Source organism: Salmo salar, chromosome 13, assembly GCF_965601325.2.
Source record: "Salmo salar chromosome 13, fSalSal1, whole genome shotgun sequence".
NCBI lineage: Eukaryota > Metazoa > Chordata > Actinopteri > Salmoniformes > Salmonidae > Salmo > Salmo salar.
In genome coordinates this window covers 69,049,191-69,071,994 of record NC_138303.1, presented here as the reverse complement: position 1 = coordinate 69,071,994, position 22,804 = coordinate 69,049,191, and the positions used below count along the sequence as shown (strand labels likewise).

The 22,804-nt window shown below is 41.2% G+C and overlaps 1 protein-coding gene across 4 annotated transcripts; it reads right to left on the bottom strand.

The window, feature by feature from the left end:
* Positions 1 to 10,095: 10,095 nt before the first annotated feature.
* Positions 10,096 to 18,341, bottom strand: srsf7a (serine and arginine rich splicing factor 7a). 4 transcript variants are annotated; one of them, XM_014137139.2, is made up of 9 exons: positions 18,184 to 18,288; positions 17,984 to 18,071; positions 15,439 to 15,667; positions 15,061 to 15,246; positions 14,827 to 14,901; positions 14,479 to 14,517; positions 14,210 to 14,305; positions 11,105 to 11,206; positions 10,096 to 10,587 (listed from the first exon to the last, which is right to left on the bottom strand). In XM_014137139.2, the coding sequence occupies exons 3-9, from the start codon at positions 15,657 to 15,659 to the stop codon at positions 10,536 to 10,538; spliced, it is 771 nt and encodes a 256-aa protein (XP_013992614.1). In that variant the 5' UTR covers positions 15,660 to 15,667; positions 17,984 to 18,071; positions 18,184 to 18,288; the 3' UTR covers positions 10,096 to 10,535. The 4 variants fall into 4 exon arrangements, with proteins under 4 accessions (XP_013992614.1, XP_013992611.1, XP_045549442.1 ...); XM_014137136.3 differs by lacking the exon at positions 17,984 to 18,071 and having other exon boundaries at positions 18,184 to 18,341; XM_045693486.1 differs by lacking the exons at positions 17,984 to 18,071; positions 18,184 to 18,288 and adding an exon at positions 17,895 to 17,918.
* Between the last annotated feature and the right edge of the window lie 4,463 nt (positions 18,342 to 22,804).

The window sequence follows — 22,804 nt, the reverse complement described above, 5'->3', positions numbered from 1 at the left end:
ATTGTACCATAGATTGGTAAAACGAATAGCCATCAAGCTAACATTAAATGTCAGTGCGAATTTCCTACCATAAAAAAAAAAAATATATATATTTATTGAAGGAAAAACAAAAACAAAACACTTACACAAAACAAATGATGAAAACAGTCCTGTAAGGTGCTCAGACTATACACGGAAACAACTCACTTGTTATGACTTTACATAACCTGCCATCACATAGTTGGAGAGTTGAGGGTTGAAGAGAATTTGACTTCTTCTCTTCTAGTCTTTTTAATAAACATTTGTTTGTTGAAAATGCCTAACCACTTGTATAATCTATTTGCATACACTTCAAACAGACATACATACCCCACCAGACACACCACTATGGGTTTCTTCACTGTACCCAAACCAAAAACAGATTTAATGCATCACTCAGTTATGTATAGAGCCATGCATTGTGGAATGATTTGCCACCAGAGGTTACTCAGGCAAAAAGCAAGCTTAAAAAAATACATTATATCACATCATATCTCCTCTTTCTAATATCTAATTTAACTGTATATAAGAATATGAATATGTATGAATAGTGTGTAAATAGTATTTTTGTTGTCTCTTGTTGTCTTTCCAATATATAACTCTTATATTGTTAATTTTTAAATGGTATATGGTATATATTTCAACCATAAACACAAATATTTGAATGTAGAAACCCTACCCATAGGCTGTTCATACAAAAACAACTGTTTATTATCAGCAATTTTCGTCATTGAGAAGAACACACAGCAAGACTTTGCCACTGATCATTTAAATCCCCAGTTAATCAACCATCTTTCAACAGCCAATATATACTGTAGCTTGTGGAATCGATTTGATCATGAGAGACATTCCTTCCCCTCTTCCAAATTGCTCCATTGTTAGAATATAAGGAAGCCCTAATGCCCTTAACCACATTCGTAAACACATCGTTAATCATAATGTTGAACAGAATAGAACTGATAGCACTGTCTTGAGGAACACTATTTGCATTTGTATTTATTATGGATCCCCATTGGGGTCCAGAAAAATTAAGGCAGTTATATACAATTTTATAAACATTACAATACATTTTTACAACATATTTCACAACACATTGTCAACTCCAAAATCATCATATACACTGGGTCCCATTTGAACTCGAAAAGAACGATTAAATAGAAGGCCAAAACCCAGTTAAATAACCTCACACCAATGTCCAATCTTTCCATCTTCATCAGTAGCCCTTCTCTCCACATAGTATTGTGGGCCTTTTCAATGTCAAAAAAGACAGTAGCCATTACTTCTTTCATGACCAGAGTTTTTTTTTACACTTATTTGCTCACCTTTACTAATACATCCAGGGTCGGTCTACCTTTACAGAAACCACTTTGACAATGACTCTATAAACCTCTGTGCTTCAGGAAATAGCACAATCTATTGACAATCATCTTTTCCATCAGTTTACATAAATTAGAGGTAAGTACTATCAGTCTATAACTGCTGTGGTGGTTCATTTCTTTACCAACAAATAAGGAGAGACAAACTTATCACACAAGTGAGATTTATACTTAAACTGAAACTTTATTCGTAAGAGCTTTGCAATAGCGATGGCTGGTCGACGAATCACCGTCTCTGATGATCCGTTGAGAGCACCGAGACAAAAGTACAAAGGTCTTTTATAGCCAAGATACACCCCTTTCAACCTCCATGATGAACAACAGAAATATAGAATGGGTCACAAGGATAAGATTTGTATGAAAGATACCTATAATACATAGCAGACAGTATCTGCTGTGTCAACAGTTTTCATTGTATAGATCAGTGTCTGTCCCTCCGACTCCAAACTGGAACCATCTACGGCATAGAACAGAAACATTAACTCATGCTCTGGAATGCTCTTTAGGTTTTATCACCCAAAATACATCGTAAATCTCCTGTCATTGTTATCTCCCAAAGGCCCATCCTCTGTAGAACACACACACAATAGTTAAGAATACTCTATTCTGTTGAATAAAACAACCATTTGATGCAATAAAAGTATTATAACATAATCTTGCAATTTTGCCACCATACTGCCCACACATGAAGGATCCTTCCCAGGCGTTACAAAAGGCAATATAACTACACAATTCTATCTAGAAGGCAGAACCCCTTCACTCCAGATCTTATTAAATAATCTCAGGAGAATATTTAGGACCTCATCAGGATGATGCTTAAACATTGCATAACATAATTTATCATAACCTGGGCTGTACATCCAGAGCCTATTAGGGCTAATCATATCTCATGCAATGTAAAATCAGCATCCAACAATGAGTCAACAATATTCCTCTTCTTATACACATTAGTATGAGCATTTGAAATCTGACGCTTGCGTTGCTTGTACACTTCGTTCAAAGTAACCCGACTATGTACATTAGCAAATGCTTTCCCCAACATGTCATATTTTTCTTTATCTGACACAAACAGATTATCACCATCACCAAAACTGGAATTTGAGTGTTTTTGCTTCTTCCAGTCATTTTCTTCAACTTGGACCAAACATCTCTCAACTCAGTACCCCTGCCTATTGTAGAACAGAACTGTCTCCATGCATTTCTCTTGGCAGACCTAACGACCCTATGCACCAAAGCTCTCTTCCTTTGGAAATCAATTAGATTTTCAGGCGTCAAAGTCATACTCTGTAGACCCTATTTCTTTCTCGAATAGCCAAAGTACAATCTTCAGGCAACCAAGGAACTACCTTTCTTTTCTCACCCACTTCACTCACTGGTATATGTAAGTTCGCTGCTCTCAAAATCAGAGAAGTGACAGAGGCAGCACAAACATCAACATACCTCTCTAAAGACAACTCTCCAACAGAGTTTAAACAATGTTCTCCAAACATTTCCCAGTCTGCTTTAGGAAAGCCCCATCTTCTGAATGATACCCCATCTGGAGTAGTGACATCAAAGTTCATGGTACATAATTGGGAAATGATCACTCCCAATAGTAGTATCATCCAATCCCTTCCATTCACACATGGCTGCGATAGCGTTAGAAGCCATTGTGAGGTCCAGGCAGGATGTACCCTCCCTGACAACATCTATTCTTGTACCACCATCCATCGTTAAGACATACTAATGCTCTTTCTTCCATCATATCTTCGACAATCATACCATTAGCATCAGTATGTGTGCTTACAAAAAAAGAAAAATGCATGAAATGTCTGTATTCACTACTGTAAGTCGCTCTGGATAAGAGCGTCTGCTAAATGATTAAAATGTAAATGTAAAATGTCTTCCCTATGAAGTACTATGTGTATTAAAGTTACCACACCATATCTCTCTAGACCCCAAGTATCCTGATATTTCATCAAACATCGCTTTACAAAGTACTTGACAAGGATTGTTGAAATTGACCAGCTTAATATTATTACCGGTACTGTAGATGTCTACCATCACACATTCATATTCAGGTGGAACAGATATATTACGGTATGCAAGACCTTCTTTTATGAATGTAGCGCATCCACCACCCTGACCAGTTGTTCTGTCAGATCTAACTGAAACTCAATCAGCCTTCATTAAAGGAAGGAGTATTCATAACCATATACAATTGGTATTAGATATCCTACATTACAGTGAGTTCATAGAAGAAGATGGCTTTAAATAGTCTTTCGTTTTTTTCAAGCCTTTTTACAATTTAGAGAACAACTTTTTATTTAGAACCTTTGGGTTCGGGGTGAATTTCTGTAAAGTGATAAGGATGATGTATAATGATACTAGCAGTTCGGTGGCTATGAGTAATAGAACATCAGCTAATTTCTCTATTGCTAGAGGAATTAAACAGGGTTGTCAAAGCTCCCCTATTTAATTTATTTTAACCACGTATTTATTAGCCTTATTTCTTAACAAATCTGATCATTTAAACGTGATCCATATTTTTGGTAAAGATATAAATATCAGTCAATTTGCAGATGATACTGCCCTTTTCCTAAGGGATAGGGGGGCTATTTGTCACGCCCTGACCTTAGAGAGCCGCTTTATTTCTCTATTTGGTTAGGTCAGGGTGTGATGTGGGGTGGGCATTCTATGTTATCTATTTCTTTGTTTTGGCCGAGTAGGGTTCCCAATCAGAGGCAGCTGTCTATCGTTGTCTCTGATTGGGAATCATACTTAGGCAGCCTTTTCCCACCTGTGTTTGTGGGTAGTTGTTTTCTGTTTTGTATTTCTGTACCTGACAGAACTGTGCGCTTTTTGTTTATTTTGTTCGAGTGTTTCATTGGATAAATAAAAATCATGAACACTTACCACGCTGCGCTTTGGTCCCCTTCTCATTCCGACAAAAGACGTTACACTATTCCTTTGGGTTGGGAAATGTTTAAAAAAAAATTGAACTGCAAAAATTGTATAAATACCTCAAACTTGTAAAACTTAAAATGTCTGAAGTCATGTCTCTGAATGTCTGTTGATATCTCATTGCCTTGTCACATCTAAATGTGTCCTGAAATATTCCTGTTATATTTTGTTAGATTTCTCTTCATCCATTTTCATTGTGCACGCTGTATTGTCCCTGTATTGATATTTAGTATTGTGATATTATTGTTGCAATAGAAATTGTAATACAATTAAATTATGACAGGAGCTGGAGCACACATACAGTGGTGGGAGTGATCCGTCAATCTATCACAACAGACCAATCATGCAAGAGTGATAGATTTTCTCTCCCCTACTAGTGTTTGTGGTGATTGGACGGTAGACACATTGCTAGAAAAGAGGTGGGCATTGGAATGTTGCCTGTCTCTTTGAATGAAATATTTGTTTGATTCAATGTAGCTAGCTAATGTTATATCACATAATATGAATACATCTGTTCTATTTACCAATTTCTATGCAACCTGTGTGCTTGTTGTAGAATCCCCAGCTACCAGTACCAAAAGGTTTTTCCTCACCAAAATAATAGTATAATAATCACAGATTTAAAATGCTAATCAATTGCTAAAAGTTTATTGCTATAATGTACCGTTTTTTTTGGTCTGGGCTAAAGGGGATGGGCAAAGGTTTCCCTGTTTGTTAAAAACTTTCTTTAAACAACAGCTAATACATCTTAAAAGCTCCCAGCCATCCAAGACATTCATGCCAGGTGGGGTCTGAGAAAGGCCTGAAAAACTCCAGCAACCTGAGGATTCCAGCCAACCAAGCCATGGACTGTTCTCTCTGTTCCCTTCTGGCAGGCGGTATCGGAGCATCGGGTCACAGACCAACAGGCTCCAAAAGAGCTTCTTTCTCCAGGCCATAAGACTATTGAATAGCTAACTACCCCTGCCCTCCCTCTCTCCCACAGACTATCCACACTGACTATCTGAAAGGACTTTGCCCATCCTCAGGTCTCTACCATTCAGCCACACCCACCTACACTGACACTTCATATTCATGCATACACACATACACATGCACCCATGCTCACACATTACATTTACATGTACACATTCACTGCTGACACCACAGAGGATCAGTTATATTGACTTCTTCAGGCTAGGGTCTATTTTTCTCCATTTCCACCTGACTGACGTGCCCAAAGTAAACTGCCTGTTGCTCAGGCCCTGAAGCCTGGATATGCATATCATTTGTACCATTGGAAATAAAACACTCTGAAGTTTGTAGAAATGTAAAAAAATTGTAGGAGACTATAACACAATAGATATGGTAGGAAAAAATCCAAAGAAAAACCAACCAGAATTGTTTTTTGAGAGAGCCCATGCTCTTCCATTAGAATGTATAGGGAAGAAATGTAATCCAGCTCCCCGTATGCAATTCCTATGGCTTCCACTGGATGTCAGTAGTGTTTGTTCAAGGTTTCAGGCTTGTTTCTTCCCAAACAAGGAAGAATTATGAGTTTTAGTAATCAGTCTGTGCGCGCACGACGAAGAGGACGCGCACCTGCTAATACATTTATATGATATATGCTAATATGCTAATATTGTTTTCCTATTGAACATAAGTTACTTCTTTCCGTATGAAATATTATAGTTTATTTACATTTTAGGGTACCTGAGGATTAAATAGAAATGTATTTTGACTTGTTTTAGCGGTCGCTTTTTGGATTCCTTTCTCTGCACGTTGAACGAGTGGATTACTCAAATCGATGGCGCCAACTAAACAGACTTTTGGGATATAAAGAAGGATTTTATCTAACAAAACGACACTACATGTTGTAGCTGGGACCGTTTGGATGAAAAATCAGAGGAAGATTTTCAAAAAGTAAGTGAATATTTAATCGCTATTTGTGAATTTATGAAACCTGTGCTGGTTGAAAGATATTTTGATGTGGGGCGCCGTCCTCAAACAATCGCATGGCATGCTTTCGCTGTAAAGCCTATTGTAAATCAGACAATGCAGTTAGATTAACAAGAATGTTATCTTTTAACCGATATAAGACACTTGTATGTTCATAAATGTTTAATATCCATAATTTTTCTGATTATTTATTTGAATTGCGCGCCCTCCAGTTTCACCAGCGGGACGCCTAGCCCTTTAAATTAAATAAAAATCAATTGTCAGAGTAGATGAGCTTGTGCATTTCAGGTAAAATAAAAACCTAATGTTTATATCCCAGGACAAATTAGGACAAATTAGGTAGCAACAGCAAGCTAGCTAGATAAATGGCCATGAATGAATTTCAAGCATTTCGACCTGTCCCCAAATAATATAAATGGTTCAGAGCTGCATGCATCTGGTGTGGATGGACAAAATCAACATGCAGGCGCGTACCCGGTCTATTCATCCAATTGGTAATTACAGTCTTGTCGCTGCAACTCCCGTACGGACTCGGGAAAGGCCCTCTGAAAAACAACTCAACCAAGCTGCGCTACTTCTTGACACAATGCCCACTTATCCCGGAAGCAAGCAGCACCAATATGTCAGAGGAAACATCGTACACCTGGCGACCGTGTCAGCGTGCACTGCGCCCGGCCTGCCACAGGAGTCGCTAGTGCACGATGGGACAAGGACATCCCTGCCGGCCAAACCCTCCCCTAACCCGGACGACGCTGGGCCAATTATGCGTTGCCCCATGGGTCTCCCAGTCGCGGCTGGCTGCAACAGAGCCTGGACTCGAACCCAGAATTTCTGGTGACACAGCTAGCACTGTGATGCAGTGCCTTAGACCTCTGCGCCACACAGGAGGCCGTCATTGATGCATTTATTGATGAAGCCAGTGACTGATGTGGTGTACTCCTCAATGCCATCGGAAGAATCTCGGAACGTATTCCAGTCTGTGCTAGCAAAACAGTCCTGTAGCTTAGCATCTGCTTCATCTGACCACTTTCTTATTGACCGAGTCACTGGTGCTTCCTGCTTTAGTTTTTGCATGTAAGCAGATATCAGGAGGATAGAATTATGGTCAGATTTGCCAAATGGAAGGCAAGGGAGAGCTTTGTACGCGTCTCTGTGTGTGGAGTAAATGTGGGCTGGAGTTTTTTCCCCTCTGGTTGCACATTTAACATGCTGGTAGAAATTAGGTAAAACGTATTTAAGTTTCCCTACATTAAAGTCCCCAGCCGCTAGGAGCGCCGCCTCTGGATGAGCGTTTTCCTGTTTGCTTATGGCCGGATACAGCTCATTGAGTGCGGTCTTAGTGCCAGCATCGGTTTGTGGTGGTAAATAGACATCTACAAAGAATATAGATACAAACTCTCTTGGTAAATAGTGTGGTTTACAGCTTATCATGAGATACTCTACCTCAAGCGAGCAAAACCTTGAGACTTCCTTAGATTTCGTGCACCAGCTGTTGTTTACAAAATACATGACCCCCACCCCTTGTCTTACCAGAGGCCGCTGTTCTATTCTGCAGGAAAAGCTTAAAACCTGCCAGCTGTATGTTATTCATGTCGTCGTTCAGCCACGACTCGGTGAAACATAAGATATTACAGTTTTTAATGTCCCGTTGGTAGGATATACGAGATCGTAGTTCGTCTATTTTATTTCCCATTGATTGTACATTGGCTAATAAGACCGATGGTAAAGGGAGATTACCCGCTCGCTGTCGGATCCTTATATGGCACCCAGACCTTCGCCCCCGATATCTCTGTCTCTTTCTCCTGCGAATGACAGGGATGAGGGCCCTGTCAGGCATCTGAAGTAAATCCTTTCTGTCTGACTCGTTAAAGAAAAAGTATTCCTCCAGTACGGGGTGAGTAATCTCTGTCCTGATATCTAGAAACTCTTTTCGGTCATAAGACAGGGTAGCAGAAACATTATGTACAAAATAAGTTACAAATAACGCAAAAAGAAACACGCAATTGGTTTGGGGATCGTAAAACGGCAGACATCTCCTCCGGCGCCATTATCTGAGTCAGCTAATGTTTTTCTATTCAAGTTTTTTAGCCCATAGATATTCCTGTAATTTTTTTGTCACTCAAATATCATACGAATACACATTAGAACTTGTGCCATGAACAGTGCTTGTGCCCATAGAAATAGACATGGCGCATGTGCGATGGGGGGGGGGGGGGGGGTCCCGAATGTTGGAAGGGGGGTTCCCCTGAGTGAAAAAGTTTGGAAAACTCCTGCTCTATGACAAATAACGATAGTTACTGGGAATTGTAACTCCAGTTATAAGAGTAGAGCGGAGCCCCATAAGGCTTCAAGCCCTGCCTGACCTCAGGAGTCTGGCTGAAAATTATTTTGGGTAGACTGATTGAGGGAAGTAGCCTCAATATATAGGGGCACCTGTACTCTCATAAGCTGAAGGTGCGTGCATAATACATTTTCTCAGGCGATGCTGCCTATGGGCAGGCAATGCTGCCTATGGGGCTATAGGACTCCACTCTAATCAGGTCAGCTCTAGCCTCTAACGTTAGTTATGTCAGCAGGGTTAGGTATGTTACTTTATAAATGTAATCTGTTAGTTACCTGTCCAAAATTGTAATCAGCAACACAACTTTTGGATTACCCAAACTCAGCAATGTAATCTGATTACTTTCCCCTTAAGAGGCATTAGAAGACATGTTACCAATTGAACCACATCTATTGCAGGATAAATCCATGTTAAAGTTTACATAGCTGGCCATATATGGCTGTTACATTTTACTTTATGGGTTGGTTATGAGTCTCCCTTTTCCATAGTAGGGTCCTATTATACTTAAAAATATAAACACATGCAAAAATGTCAACGATTTTACTGATTTACAGTTCATATAAAGAGGGCGCATGGTGGGCTTATGCCAGCCCACTCAGAATGAGTTTTTCCCCACAAACCGGCTTTATTAGATAGAAATACTCCAGTTTCATCAGCAGTCTGGGTGGCTGGTCTCAGACGATCCCGCAGGTGAAGAAGCCAGGTGTGGAGGACCTGGGCTGGCATGGTTACACATGGTCTGCGGTTGAGGCTGGTTGGAGGGACTGCTAAATTCTCTAAAACGTTGGAGGCAGTTTATGGTAGAGAAATTAACATTTAATTCTCTGGCAACAGCTCTGGTGGATATTCCTGCAGTCAGCATGCCAATTGCACATTCACTCAAACCTTGAGACATCTGTGGCATTGTGTTGTGTCAAAGCTGCACATTTTAGAGGAGCCTTTTATTGTTCCCAGCACAAGGTGCACCTGTGTAATGCCTATGCTGTTTAATCAGCTTCTTGATATGCCACACCTTTTGGGTGGATGATTTTCTTGGCAAAGGAGAAATACTAAACAGGGATGTAAACAAAATCTGAACATTTGAGTTCAGCTTTTAGTCAATGAAACATTTCTGGGATATTTTATTTCAACTCATGAAACATGGGACCAACACTTAACATGTAGCATTTATAATTTAGTTCAGTATAGTTTGTATCCCAAATGGTTCTGACACTACAGCCCAGAAGTACTGACCTCAGACTTGTGTGAAGACAGATTTTCAGGATGTCTCCTGGTCTGATAATCAGCCCTGTAGCTGCCATTTTCCACCACAAATGCGGAAGGCCGATGCAACGGCTTGAGACGCAGCCCATACAAAAACAACCTCTGGCTTAAACAGACTGATTTTTTAAATGGGGATTTTATTGTTAATTAAAATGGACACCGGTGAGTCAATCGACTTAGACTAAATCCACATCAGACAATCATGAATCAGATCACTAGTGTAAAGATTCATTTTATTAAAAAGATACCGCCATTTACATTGAAAATGAAATAAAACCCGAAATCAATCTGCTTTTAGTACAGCTATGAATACACTTCAATGCACTCAACTGGAGCTGATTTATTGCCAAAAATATCAGAAAATAATTTTTTTTTTGCCATTAACACTGGCCAAAGGCTAACAAATTCAAAATACACAGAAAGCTAAAAACATTACCACTGTAAAAAGAGCCATTGAAATGTACAGTTCGGGAATTTGTTGTACATACAGATGAAATAATAATGCCAAAGCCAGAGGATGAACACCAAGGGATAAATAAACTAAATGAACGGAGAAAGAAATCAAAATACATGGACAAAGGGGTTAAATGGCTTCAAGCCCTGAGGCAAATGGGGATAGGGGAACAGCAGGGCATGGAGCGGTTTCGCCCCTATGGTCAGTCAGCATCAGGTATTGGGCTTTCCGTCTGGCTGGGAGACCTGGATCGGCTGAAACAAGGCAGGAAGACAATTACCATTTTCAGTGGAGCAACTCCTAATTCCAATAATCATTGTGTTTAGATACTGGGGACAAAAAAAAAAGTAGAACCTGAAAGTTGTACAAGCATCTGGTAATCACCATAACTAAAATAGCTATTAATCTGTGGTGCAAAAGAGCAAAAACTAGTGTACAGACAGAGGCAAACCATTTTGACTGAGTTGAATTTAAGTGTCTTCAGTACCAAATGCATGAATAAAATAGTCTTACTTCAGTGCCACATGAAAGAAAACAAGTATGTAGGGCAGCATTTCCCAAATTCAGTCCTTGGGACCCCAAGGGGTGCACATTTTGTTTTTTGCCCTAACACTACACAGCTGATTCAAATTATCAAAGCTTAGATCATTATTTTAAAATCAGCTGTGTCGTGATTGAGCAAAAAACAAAAACGTGCACACCTTGGGGTCCCGAAGACCGAGATTGGGAAACCCTGGTGTAGGGGTATGAGGAGATCCTCAAGTTTAATACCTCTTCTTGGTGGTGGCTGAGCGGGACCTGGAGCGAGATCTGGAGACGCTCCGTGCCCTGGGGCGGGACACTGACCGGGAATGGGAGCGAGAACGGGAGCGACTGCAGAAGAAACAGCATTGGCGTCAGTGGGCAATGAGGGGCCTCTAAATCCTCAATTCAATACTGGTTGTAGGTCTGCATCAAATATTGCGATTTTACTTGCGATTATAGATCGAAAGAGGTAGTGTTGGAATCACAGAAATAGAATGATCATTCTAATTTTAAAGGCTGAAATACAGTTTAGTTTGGCATGATAACAAATGAAGGGAGGAAATTGAGACAGTAGGAGCCAAAGTGTTGGTCACCGTTTCCCATGGGACCTTAATTAGATAAAAATGTACACGCAAACAGATTTTAGAATATTATTCACCCTTTCCTCAGATTAAGAACAATGCTGATATACTCCACCACTGGCCCCAGCCTGTATTAGAGCAAAGGTTTTCTAGCAAGATTCGCCCTTGGTGGATTTCGCTAGCCATCTGGTCGCTAGCGATTAGCATTAGGGGCTATTGTTTTTAGGCACATTTGGAGCTTGCTAAAACCACATCACTTGCTCTCTGCAAAACGCTAGTTACACAAACGAAAAGTATAATAGAACACTTGAATTTATATTAAGAAAAGTGGAAAGCTGATTCGATTTTGTTTGGGAAAATCTGTTGACTGCATGTGTTGGTCAAAGCATGCTGAGTGAATCTCGAGCATGAGGAACTGTCTGCTGGAATGACAGGAGGTGGGGCGTGGTGTGTGGGATTGGGAAGCGGCCAAAAGAGGAGAGAACTCCCAACTCTAGCGGACAAAATCGAAAGTAAAAAATGTCAGACGGCCTAAACACAAACATGAGTGTGCGATTTTAGAATGCATGGGTTTGAATTATAATGATGCATAGCAGGCTGACAGCTTTGACACGCATCTCAACTAGAACGGGTCTCCATTTTCACTTATCGCTAGCGCTGAAGCCACACAAAACAATACGAATGTTAACATTCATTTTTTTTTTTTAGCTCATTTGAATAGGAAGGTAGTTTAGGCCTTACCATACATGCTAAACTAGACCTATTCATCAATTTATGGAAACGATTGCTATCTGTAAAGATTGGAGATAATATCCTGCTAGCATAGTCACTACTCCGCCGGCCCTTTCCACCCAGCTTGCTCCGCTTGCTTCACCTCCTGATGAGTTTTTCACTTACGTGGCATTTAAAATATTGCAGCAATGGATATTGCACATCAATATCGCAATTTCAAGTCAAATTTGATTAATCGTTCAGCCGTAAGTGGTTGGTTCTTTTTTGTACTAGCACCCATTCCACTTCAAGCACTAGCTAGGTTTCCATAAATGTGGCAGATTTGCAAGCCAATATTTTTACATTGGCATTTTACTAACAGCGGTGTGTTAACGTCAAACCAACTTCTTGCAAATTAAAGGCTGTGGGTAATTAAGTGCACACAAAAAGCATAACTTTCATTTACCGAATAAAAAGCAAATGCTGTGCATTTCCATCCCAATTGTAACTTGGTTTTGGCACAAAGTATGTTTTAAACAGCAAATGTGCCCATTCTAGTATTGGCATGCGCTCTAGCCAACAGCTTGCAGATACAGTGCAGAGGGTAGGCTACATGAGATTACAGATAAGAGCAAGAATCTATATTTGTCAATTGGCAGCCAAGCACCAATGATCCGCAATCTATTGCAAAGGAGCATCAAGCTCATCACAGTGCACTGTTACCACACTGAAGTTCATCAATTTATTTAATCTGTAGCCTAATAAACTGTGCATGCTTTTTAAAGTCGTAGTGGGAGGACCACACCGCACAGCATCGCGTGACCGGTTATTCTATAAATAGTTTCCAATTTGCCGCAGAATCTAATCACCTACAAAAAAAAAACCTATCCACCCTTGTCTAGCATATTTTGTTTCATCAACATTTTAAAACAACTTGACATTTCCACCAGGTCTATCTTCAGTTTGACAGGTACTTGACTCAAATAGTTTGATGGAAACCTGGTTACTGCCATTTAGGAAACTCTCATTTCTAGTCAGAATGTAGATTGAGTTTACTTTAACCTGTGCAAAGGTTCTGTATTATTATCCCAAGGAATAGATTTAACAACAAGGGACATCTGCCATGATACAGTAGTCCAGTCTTGAGTGCCATATTGGTTGGTTTACAACAGTGATTAAAACCACCTTACAGGAAATTTCCACATAACACGATAATTTGGATAGCCAAGCGTGACCCTCGTGAGTGCTAACAAGCAGGCTAGGTAGTGCTAGGTATCAGCAGCCATCGCTTAGTACTTGCATAAAGTTTAGCTTTCCCCAACTTGTCCTCGCCCTGCCCACTTCACCGCCTTACATTTATTAAAAAATAAAATAAAAAAAAGTTGTTTATCAGGTTGTGGCAAAGCCCTGTTTAGAGTGGGGCAGTTGCGACACGTTTGTTTAATTTCAGGAGCAGCACTGGCTTTTCGAAACCGCAGTTTGTCGTCAGTAAAATGAAAGTAGCAAGCACGCATTTTCTTTACTTTGTACTTTTTACCCCTTTTTCGTAGTTACAATCTTGTCCCATCGCTGCAACTCCCGTACGGACTCAGGAGAGGCGAAGGTCGAGAGCCATGTGTCATCCGAAACACAACCCTGCCAAGCCGCACTGCTTCTTGACACACTGCTCGCTTAATCTGGAAGCCAGCCGCACCAATGTGTTGGAGAAAACACTGTAGAACTGGCAACCTTGTCAACATGCATTCGCCCGGCCCACCACAGGAGTCGCTAGAGTGCAATGTGACAAAGACATCCCGGCCGGCCAAACCCTCCCCTAACCCGGACTATTCCTGGCCAATTGTGCACCACCTCATGGGTCTCCCGGTCACAATACAGCCCGAGATCAAACCCGGATCTGTAGTGACGCCTCAGGTCACTGCCTTAGACCGCTGCGCCATTCAGGAGGCCCCGCAATCACGCACTTTCGATCAATCATTACTTTCAGTAGCATCATCTGTCGCAGTAAGAACTGGACGACAGGCCTACCATGTTTAAAGACAACTTCATGACTATCATTTACCTTACTGATCTGCGCACTGGAGTCCTGGACCGACGGACTGGGGTCCTGGATCTGCGCACTGGACTTCTGGACTTGGAACGTGCTGGGGACCCAGATCTACCGTGCAAAGACAATACCCCCTGTGTCATGTCATCTATTCAAAGCAGCTCTATCCGCTATATGCAAACTAAGGGTTGGGATGGTAGCCTACACAAGACTAAAAACAAAATACAATAAACAGTCAGAAAATATAGTATATTCACCGATTTCAGCAGTAGATTAAATCTTACCTGCTTCTGCGCTTTGAGTATGATGGGGATCTATTACGCCTGTTAGAGGGAGATAAGGGAACTCATGAAGCTGATAATAGCAATTAAGAGAACTCTTAGGCTGCATTCACACTGGCAGCCCAATTCTAATCTTCTGCCAAATTACTGGCAAAAGAGCTGATCAGTCAGAAGACCAATTGGCAAAAATATCAGAATTGGGCTGCCTGTGTAAAAACAGCCTTATAATATATTGACATGGGTCCAAGGTCAGCTAGAATAATAAATAATCAAATAAAAACATTTCATAGGAGACTCCAAGTCTCTTTAAGTCAACTTGCAGGGGTCCTTTTGTGAAACAGAATCACTCACCGGTCACGGTCGTTGCTTCGGCTGCGTGAGCGGTAACGCCTTCCCCTGGACCTTGAGCGAGATCGTGAGCGGGACCTGAGAGGAAGATCATTGATCAACATACAGTATATGTATGGTTGCTACACACATTACATTATCTTGGAGCCACAATGTTGCTGAATGTCATTCAACAAAAGTGACATTCCAATTAACGGTGAAAGAAACATTCTGGAGTAGGCGGCCTCTACACTGTACCTGCTGCGGCGACGGCCTCCTCCCCTCTTGCTAAAGCGAGAGCAGTCATATGCATAATGGCCACTCTCGCCACACTGGTAGCAGCGGTCGTTGGGGTCGAAGTGCCGACGGCTGGGGCGGCCGTAGCGTGACTTGCGAGACATGCCCGTTGACAACTCCACTCTTATGCGAGAACCACAGAGCACTCTGAAAAAGGACAGTGGATTAAGAAGAGATGGCATATATAGCCTGCTAGCAAGTGTCAGGTCTTGTGAAAGTGTAAGAATCAGAAATGCAAAAATCAGAAAAATATTTAATATTGAAGACAAAGTGTTATAGATTAAGCCCTATGAATCCACAGAGTAACGGGCTGCTGTATGCAATCTCACATGTACTCACTTGCCATCCATGCCCTTCGTCGCATCCTCAGCATCTCTGGGATCTTCGTACTCAACGAAGGCAAAGCCAGGCGGGTTCCTGGCCACCCAGACGCTGCGCAGAGGTCCATAGTAGCTGAACGCCCGCTCCAACTCCCCCTTAGCAGCCCCGTTGCCTAAGTCACCCACATAGACCTTGCAGTCAGTGTTGCGCGAGGAGCCACGTGATGATGAGTGGGACATCTTAAAATCTGAAACCAGATATGAAGGAGTGACATTGAGACCTTGTGTAACACCATACAGACCTTCAGGACTAGCATGGCCTGTTGCAATGGGTAGGAAATAATGACTAACTTATCATTTTAATGAAAATATTTGCTATTTATCCAGCTGCTCATTATTTTATGGGAACAATTAAATAGTTTCAGCACAAGCTTCAAGTGAGGCTGGCTAAAGGTTAGCTAGCCCAATAATGGACTAAAAAAGCCTAACATCACTCCTAGCCCAAGGACCTTACATGTTGTGTTTAGAGGAAAATTGGCTATGGTAACCAAAAAGTCCATCTAAACGTATTGCGGTATAGTCCTATACTGAACGAAAATAAATGCAACTGAAACAAATAAATGTGGCCCTAATCTATGGATGTCACATGACTGGGAATACAGATATGCATGTTGGTCACATATACCTTAAAAAAAATAAGTAGGGGTGTGGAGCAGAAAACCAGTCATCTGGTGTGACCACCATTTGCCACATGCAGCGCGACATCTTCGCATAGAGTTGATCAGGCTTTTGATTGTGGCCTGTTGAATGTTGTCCAACTTCTCTTCAATGGTTCTGCAAAGTTGCCGGATATTATCAGGAACTAGAATGTGCATTCTTACACATTCATCCAGAGCAACCAAAATATGCTCAATGGGTGAGTATGCAGGCCATGGAAGAACTGGGATATTTTCAGCTTCCAGGAATTGTGTACAGATCCTTGCATTATCATGCTGAAACGAGGTTATGGCGGCGGATGAATCGCACGACACAACAATGGGTCTCAGGATCTCGGCACAGTATCTATGCATTCAAATCGCCATCGATAAAACTCAATTGTGTTCGTTGTCCTTGCTTATGCCTGCCCATACCATAACCTCACCGCCACCATGAGGCACTCTGTTCACAACGTTGACATCAGCAAACCGTTTGCCCACACAACACCATACACATGGTCTGCGGTTGTGAGGCCGGTTGGATGTACTGCCCCTGCCTTTGAATGACGACAACTCTTTCGCCAGTTGAACTATTTTGTCAGAGTCCTGATTACATTCACATTGCTATGTTTTGAAAGGAACCGAAATAGTTTTCAACATTCACTCAATGTACTCTGGGTCTTTACAAAGTGCAGGCCAAGCCATTCCATCAGACAGTGGTATCAGACAGCTAGATATACCTACGTACATTTTGGAAGTGAATAAATTGCATTTAGTTAAAAGATGAGACAATAATTAATCAGAAGATACCTATTATATTTATGTACATTTTAATAGTAACAGAATAAATACTAGATTAACTGCAGATTAAATAACACTAATTCAATTTACACCCAACGCAGGCTACTACACCTTTAAGAGCTAGAATTGATTTTGTACCCCATGTTGTGATTCTCACACTATTCAAACCCCACAATCGAATAAACCGTTTCTGAAGCTCTGTTAACATATAACGCTGGATGGCATATTGCATACAAATAATCTGAACTAAAAACTCCACACAGTGGAATTTCTGTGCATCCTTGACAATCCCAATCAATATCCAAAGACCGTTTCTTCTGCAAACCCCCACCTCTTCTCTCTTTTGTGGCATCAATGTGAGGATTTATGGCAGGGGACACGGTATTGCAATAGCCTAGTGTGTGGTGCAGGAATAATGACAAGCAAACCTGAGATGCTTCGTGTTCAATGCTTTAAAAAAGGAAACCGGACGGAATTCAAGCGAACCTAACCCAGACCACCTGTCGAGATGGTGTTAGTTCGGTTCGGGGGCTCCTTTGAAAGGTCTGAGTTCCTTTGGAGTGTTCACTCTGCACAAAAAAATTAAGTTAACAGCACCGAGTTCACAAAAATTGGCTGAAAGAGAACAAGTGTGAAAATACCCTTAGTTAACAAACGCGTAAAGAATACCATGCAGGTCTCGAGACTAATGTACTTTTACTCAAATGACGTAGTTAACGTTACCGTTGTTAGCTAACGTTACAAGTGGCAGTAGATAACTAGCTATAGTAGCTGTTACCGTTAGATGTGTAAGTAAGATGAGACCAATACACACAACTAGATAGCTAGCAACAGTGCAGTGGGCAATACAGTACTTAGCGCGTAGAAGCTAGGCCGCACATCATTGCATGGTTTCACACGGTTTTGTTCACCAAATAAGGCTATAACGATACAAGTGGGAGAAATATCACGATAAACACAAACTGGTTTGAAAACGTACCCTAAGCATTTGATTCTTGCCAAAATGTGATTTCAGACAGTTCGCCGAAAACGCAGCTTGGATCGATATACAATGGCTGCCATACTCACTTGATGCAGCTAACTATGCTAACGTTAGCTACCCGCCTCCCCCGTTTAGCTAGTGAATGAACACCGTTTCCCAGTTGGCCTCAGTCAGCTGCAAATACGAGTAAAAGAAATAAAGCGTGATTCATTTCACGAGTTCATAATTTGTGTTTAATGTTATGTTGTCTTCGTTTCCTTAGCATAGTAACAAGCCGGGCACTCACCTTTTCCACGGTCCCCCCCTTTCCCGTATTGACCTAGCTAGCTGCTCACACAAGGCAACAGCACGTTTAACATATAACCCAGGGAAGGAAGTACCGCCAACCAGAGAGCGATTCTCTTTCGGTTTCAGGGAGGAGGGATTTCCTGAATAGTAACATACCATTGGTTCCTACAGCTATGATGCCGGGCGCGTGCACACGTCATCTTCTTCTTCGATGGGGCTTAACGGAGGTTAGCATCCAATGTTAATGGTGCATTACCGCCATCAACTGAACGGGAATTGAATAAGGAAAGTCAAAAAACAATACGGAGAGGGGGAAAACGACATCATACAAAATTAAACAGGTCAACTAACAAAACCCATCCCACTTATTCAATCACAGTCCAGTCCAAAATACATCCTACACAGGCCCAGGGACCTCCCCAGTGTCTCAGCGGTTTAAGGCACTGCATCTCAGTGCTTGAGGCATCCAGGCTGTATCACAACCGGCAGTGATTGGGAGTCCCATAGGGTGGGTCACAATTTGGCCCAGGGTCGTCCAGGTTTGACAGTAGGCTGTCATTGTGAATAAGAATTTGTTCTTAACTGACTTGCCTAGTTAAATAGTTTTAAAACACGCTTCTTCTGCTCTGCAGACACACAAAAAATCTAAATACGACCAATTCTTGTGACTCTCACCTTCCAGCCTCCACGCATTTTAGATTTTCCTCGAGACGTTAAACAAATTTCCCAAGTAGCATTGATCCAAAACCCTCACTCCGACTAAGAACGAATTTAGTGGGTTCCTATTTTCCACCACAGCTTTACATCTCGTTTCCCTTTTTCTTTGCCACTGTAACCCAGTCATTGTCACTTTTTGAACTATTAACTTCACCCGACTCACTAGAAGTTTCAAACAAGACCTCAGTTGCGTGTACACATCAACATGGTTGGGTAGGTTACTTTCTAAATGTAATCCGTTACAGTTACTAGTCACATGTCCAAAATTGTAATTAGTAACGTAAATTTTGGATTACCCAAACTCAGTAATGCAATCTGATTACATTACATTACTTTTAGATTACTTATGTTACCAATTGAACCACATCTATTGCAGGATAAATCAATGTTAAAGTTTACACAGCTGACCATATATGGATGTTCAATTTTAATTTATGGGTTGGTAATGTAGGCTTCTTCTAACCCATCGCTTTCTACCTCATATAATAATATAATTAAATTATATCTTTACATTGAAAACCAATGTCTGTCAGAATTCCAGTCATTCCAATACATGTCATACCCCTTGTGCTTTAGCTGTCACCCTGGCTGGCAAGCGGGAGTGAAGGACACATGCCCTATGCTGTGTTGCTGGCTTGCAGCGCAAACTCACACCAGTGAGCAATAGACTGTTTCACAGTGACATCCAGATGGTTACTACCAATGTTACAAGTTATTTCTTGTGTAGGCTGCCATACTACTCAAAATAAAATGAAGTGGGATGGAAGAAATTGGCCATGTTAACTACCGCCGGCAACATGTGATACAGCTGCGTTGGGAAGCAACTGCTGCAAGCACCTCAACTGCTGCAAGCACCTCCGTATAGCCTCTCCCTAATGTGACAGGTACATGTTGTGTCCTCTAACTATCTCTATGGTTAAAAGAAACAGGTGGATGAATGAAACATCTTACAATAGGGTTCCACAGTGTTGTCGTCATAATACCCATCAAATCTAGCTGTCAAAGTGTAAGGCGGCAGAGAAGTCAGGCGCAGGAGAGCAAAACTGATTTACCATGGCACAGTTTAATAAACAAAACCACCGTTAACAGTACAATAAATACATGGGTAAAACCTGTCACACACCAGCATACCGTGCACAAGCACTACAATAAACAATTCCAGACAAGGACATGGGGGGAACAGAGGGTTAAATACACAACATGTAATGATGGAATTGAAACCAGGTGTGTGGGAAGACAAGACAAAACAAATGGAAAATGAAAGGTGGATCGGCAATGGCTAGAAGACCGGTGACGTCGACCGCCGAACAAGGAGAGGGACCGACTTCGGCGGAAGTTGTGACACAAAGTAACACGGAAATGGTTCCAATAGTTTTTCAACATACATTTTTCTCATAGGGGATTTTAGAACCACTTAAAAAAAGGTCTGTGTTTCGTGTAGGCTTTCCATGGCATTACATTTTGATAACTGTGAAAATCTCACTCGGTCAAGGTGACATTTATCAATCAATTCATCTTTATTTACTCTCGGATTAAAAATGCTAATTAGCATCAAAGTACTGTAAATATCATGCAAGACTACAAATCCCTGCAAGCTCCTGCACTTCATCTAGGCGACACCTTTGCTGTCAGCTAGCTAGCTACTAGCTATCTTGATCCAAAACGATATATTGAACATTTTCATTACTGTTCCATATTTAATTTACTGTAACTTGTTGGCTTATTTAGGAATTTGGTCTTGTGAATACTATCCTAGTAGCAGTCAGATATTTACAATGTGCTACTGTTTGAAAAGGCTAGTGTTCTGCAAATAAGCTAGCTACCTAGTTCAGCATTTCCCCAACTCCAGTTCTCGAGTACCCCCAACAGCACACATTTTTGTTGTAGCACTGGAGAAGCACATCTGATTCAATTCATGAAGGGATTGATGATTAGTTAACAAGTTGAATTAGTTGTGCTTTTCAAGGGCAAAATGTTTTATGTGTACTGTTGGGGGTACTCGAGGACTGGAGTTAGGAAAATCTGACATAGATGATATTGGCAACATACCCTTATTTTGCCAGATCCTCTTCTTCTTCCGCCAGCGGAGGTCTAATATTTAATGTCTGCCAACTATATGAACAAGGTGAATTCTATTTCAGTTCATGGTGTAATCAAGCAATTAACTGAAAACTTTTTGACATCTTCTGTTGCAGATACCAAGGCAGATTAATTTATTGCAGAATGTATCCATAATCATAAAGATTATTTGACAAGAATGCACCTAGTCACCTATCAAACACATGAGCGCCAACAATTGCATTGTTTTAATTACATCTAAATAGTAAAAAAATGCATACATACAGTGCCTATGGATGGTATTCAGACCCCTTGACTTTTTCCACATTTTGTTACGTTACAGCCTTATTCTAACATTGATTAAATAGTTTCCCACCTCATCAATCTACACACAATACCCCAAAATGACAAAGCAAAAAAGTTTTGACATTTCTGTTAATTTATAAAAAATAAAAAAACGAAATATCACATTTACTTAAGTATTCAGACCCGTTTACTCAGTACTATGTTGAAGTACATTTGGCAGCAATTACAGCAGTGAGTCTTCTTGGGTATGACACTACAAGCTTGGCACACCTGTATTTGGGGAGTTTTTACCGTTCTTCTCTACAGAGCGTTGCTGCACAGATATTTTCAGGTCTCTCCAGAGATTTGGGTTCAAATTCGGGCTTTGTTTGGGCCAATCAAGAACATTCAGAGACTTGTCCGGAAGCCAATCCTGCGTTGTCTTGGCTGTAGGGTGGTTGTCCTGTTGGAAGGTGAACGTTCTCCCCAGTCTGAGATCCTGAGTGTTCTGGAGCAGGTTTTCATCAAGGATTTCTCTGTACTCTGCTCCGTTGATCTTTGCCTCAATCCTGACAAGTCTCCCAGTCCCTGCTGCTGAAAAACATCCCCACAGCATGATGCTGCCACCACCATGCTTCACCGTAGGGATAGTGTCAGGTTTCCTCCATATGTGACGCTTGGCATTCTGGTCAAAGAGTTCAATCTTGGTTTCATCAGACCAGAGAATCTTGTTAATCATGGTCTGAGAGTCTTGGGTACCTTTTGGCAAACTCCAAGCGGGCTGTCATGTAACTTTTACTGAGGAGTTGCTTCTGTCTGGCCACTCTACCATAAAGGCCTGATTGGTGGAGTGCTGCAGAGATGGTTGTCCTTCTGGAAGTTTCTCCCATCTCCACAAAGGAACTCTATAGTTCTGTCAGAGTGACCATTGGGTTCTTGGTCACCTCCCTGACCAAGTCCCTTCTCCCCCAATTGCTCAGTTTGGCCGAGCGGCCAGTTCTAGGATGAGTCTTGGTGGTTCCAAACTTCTTACATTTAAGAATTATGGAGGCCACTGTGTTCTTGGGAACCTTCAATGCTGCAGACATTTTTTTGTGTGCTTTTCCACAGATCTGTGCCTCGACAATATCCTGTCTCGGAGCTCTAAGGACAATTCCTTCGACCTCATGACTTCGTTTTTGCTCTGGCATCCACTGTCAACTGTGAGATCTTATATAGACAGGTGTGTGCCTTTCCAAATCATGTCTAATCATTGAATTTACCACAGGTGGACTCCAATCAAGTTGTAGAAACATCTCAAGGATGATCAATGGAAAACAAGATGCACCTGAGCTCAATTGCGAGTCTAATAGCAAAGGGTCTGAATACTTATGTAAATAAGGTATTTCTGTGTAAAAAAAATATATACATTTACAAACACTTCTAAAAACCTGTTTTCGCTTTGACATTATGGAGTATTGTGTGTAGATTGCTGAGAATTTGTATTTATTTAATCCTGTAAGGATCGACGCTGGAGAAGCAGGTACAGGGAGTGAACATTTAATAACCACAGACAGGAA

Bases quoted from the DNA above. Each gene is read 5' to 3' on its own strand.
- srsf7a (XM_014137136.3), bottom strand. From the start codon at position 15,659: ATGTCCCACTCATCATCACGTGGCTCCTCGCGCAACACTGACTGCAAG. The intron at 14,902-15,060 runs GTACAGTGTAGA...TCTTCCTCTCAG, and splicing joins GGAGGCCGTCGCCGCAGCAG to GTCCCGCTCACGATCTCGCT. The intron at 11,207-14,209 runs GTAAATGATAGT...TTTCTTCTGCAG, and splicing joins CCAGTGCGCAGATCAGTAAG to TCGCTCCCGTTCTCGCTCCC.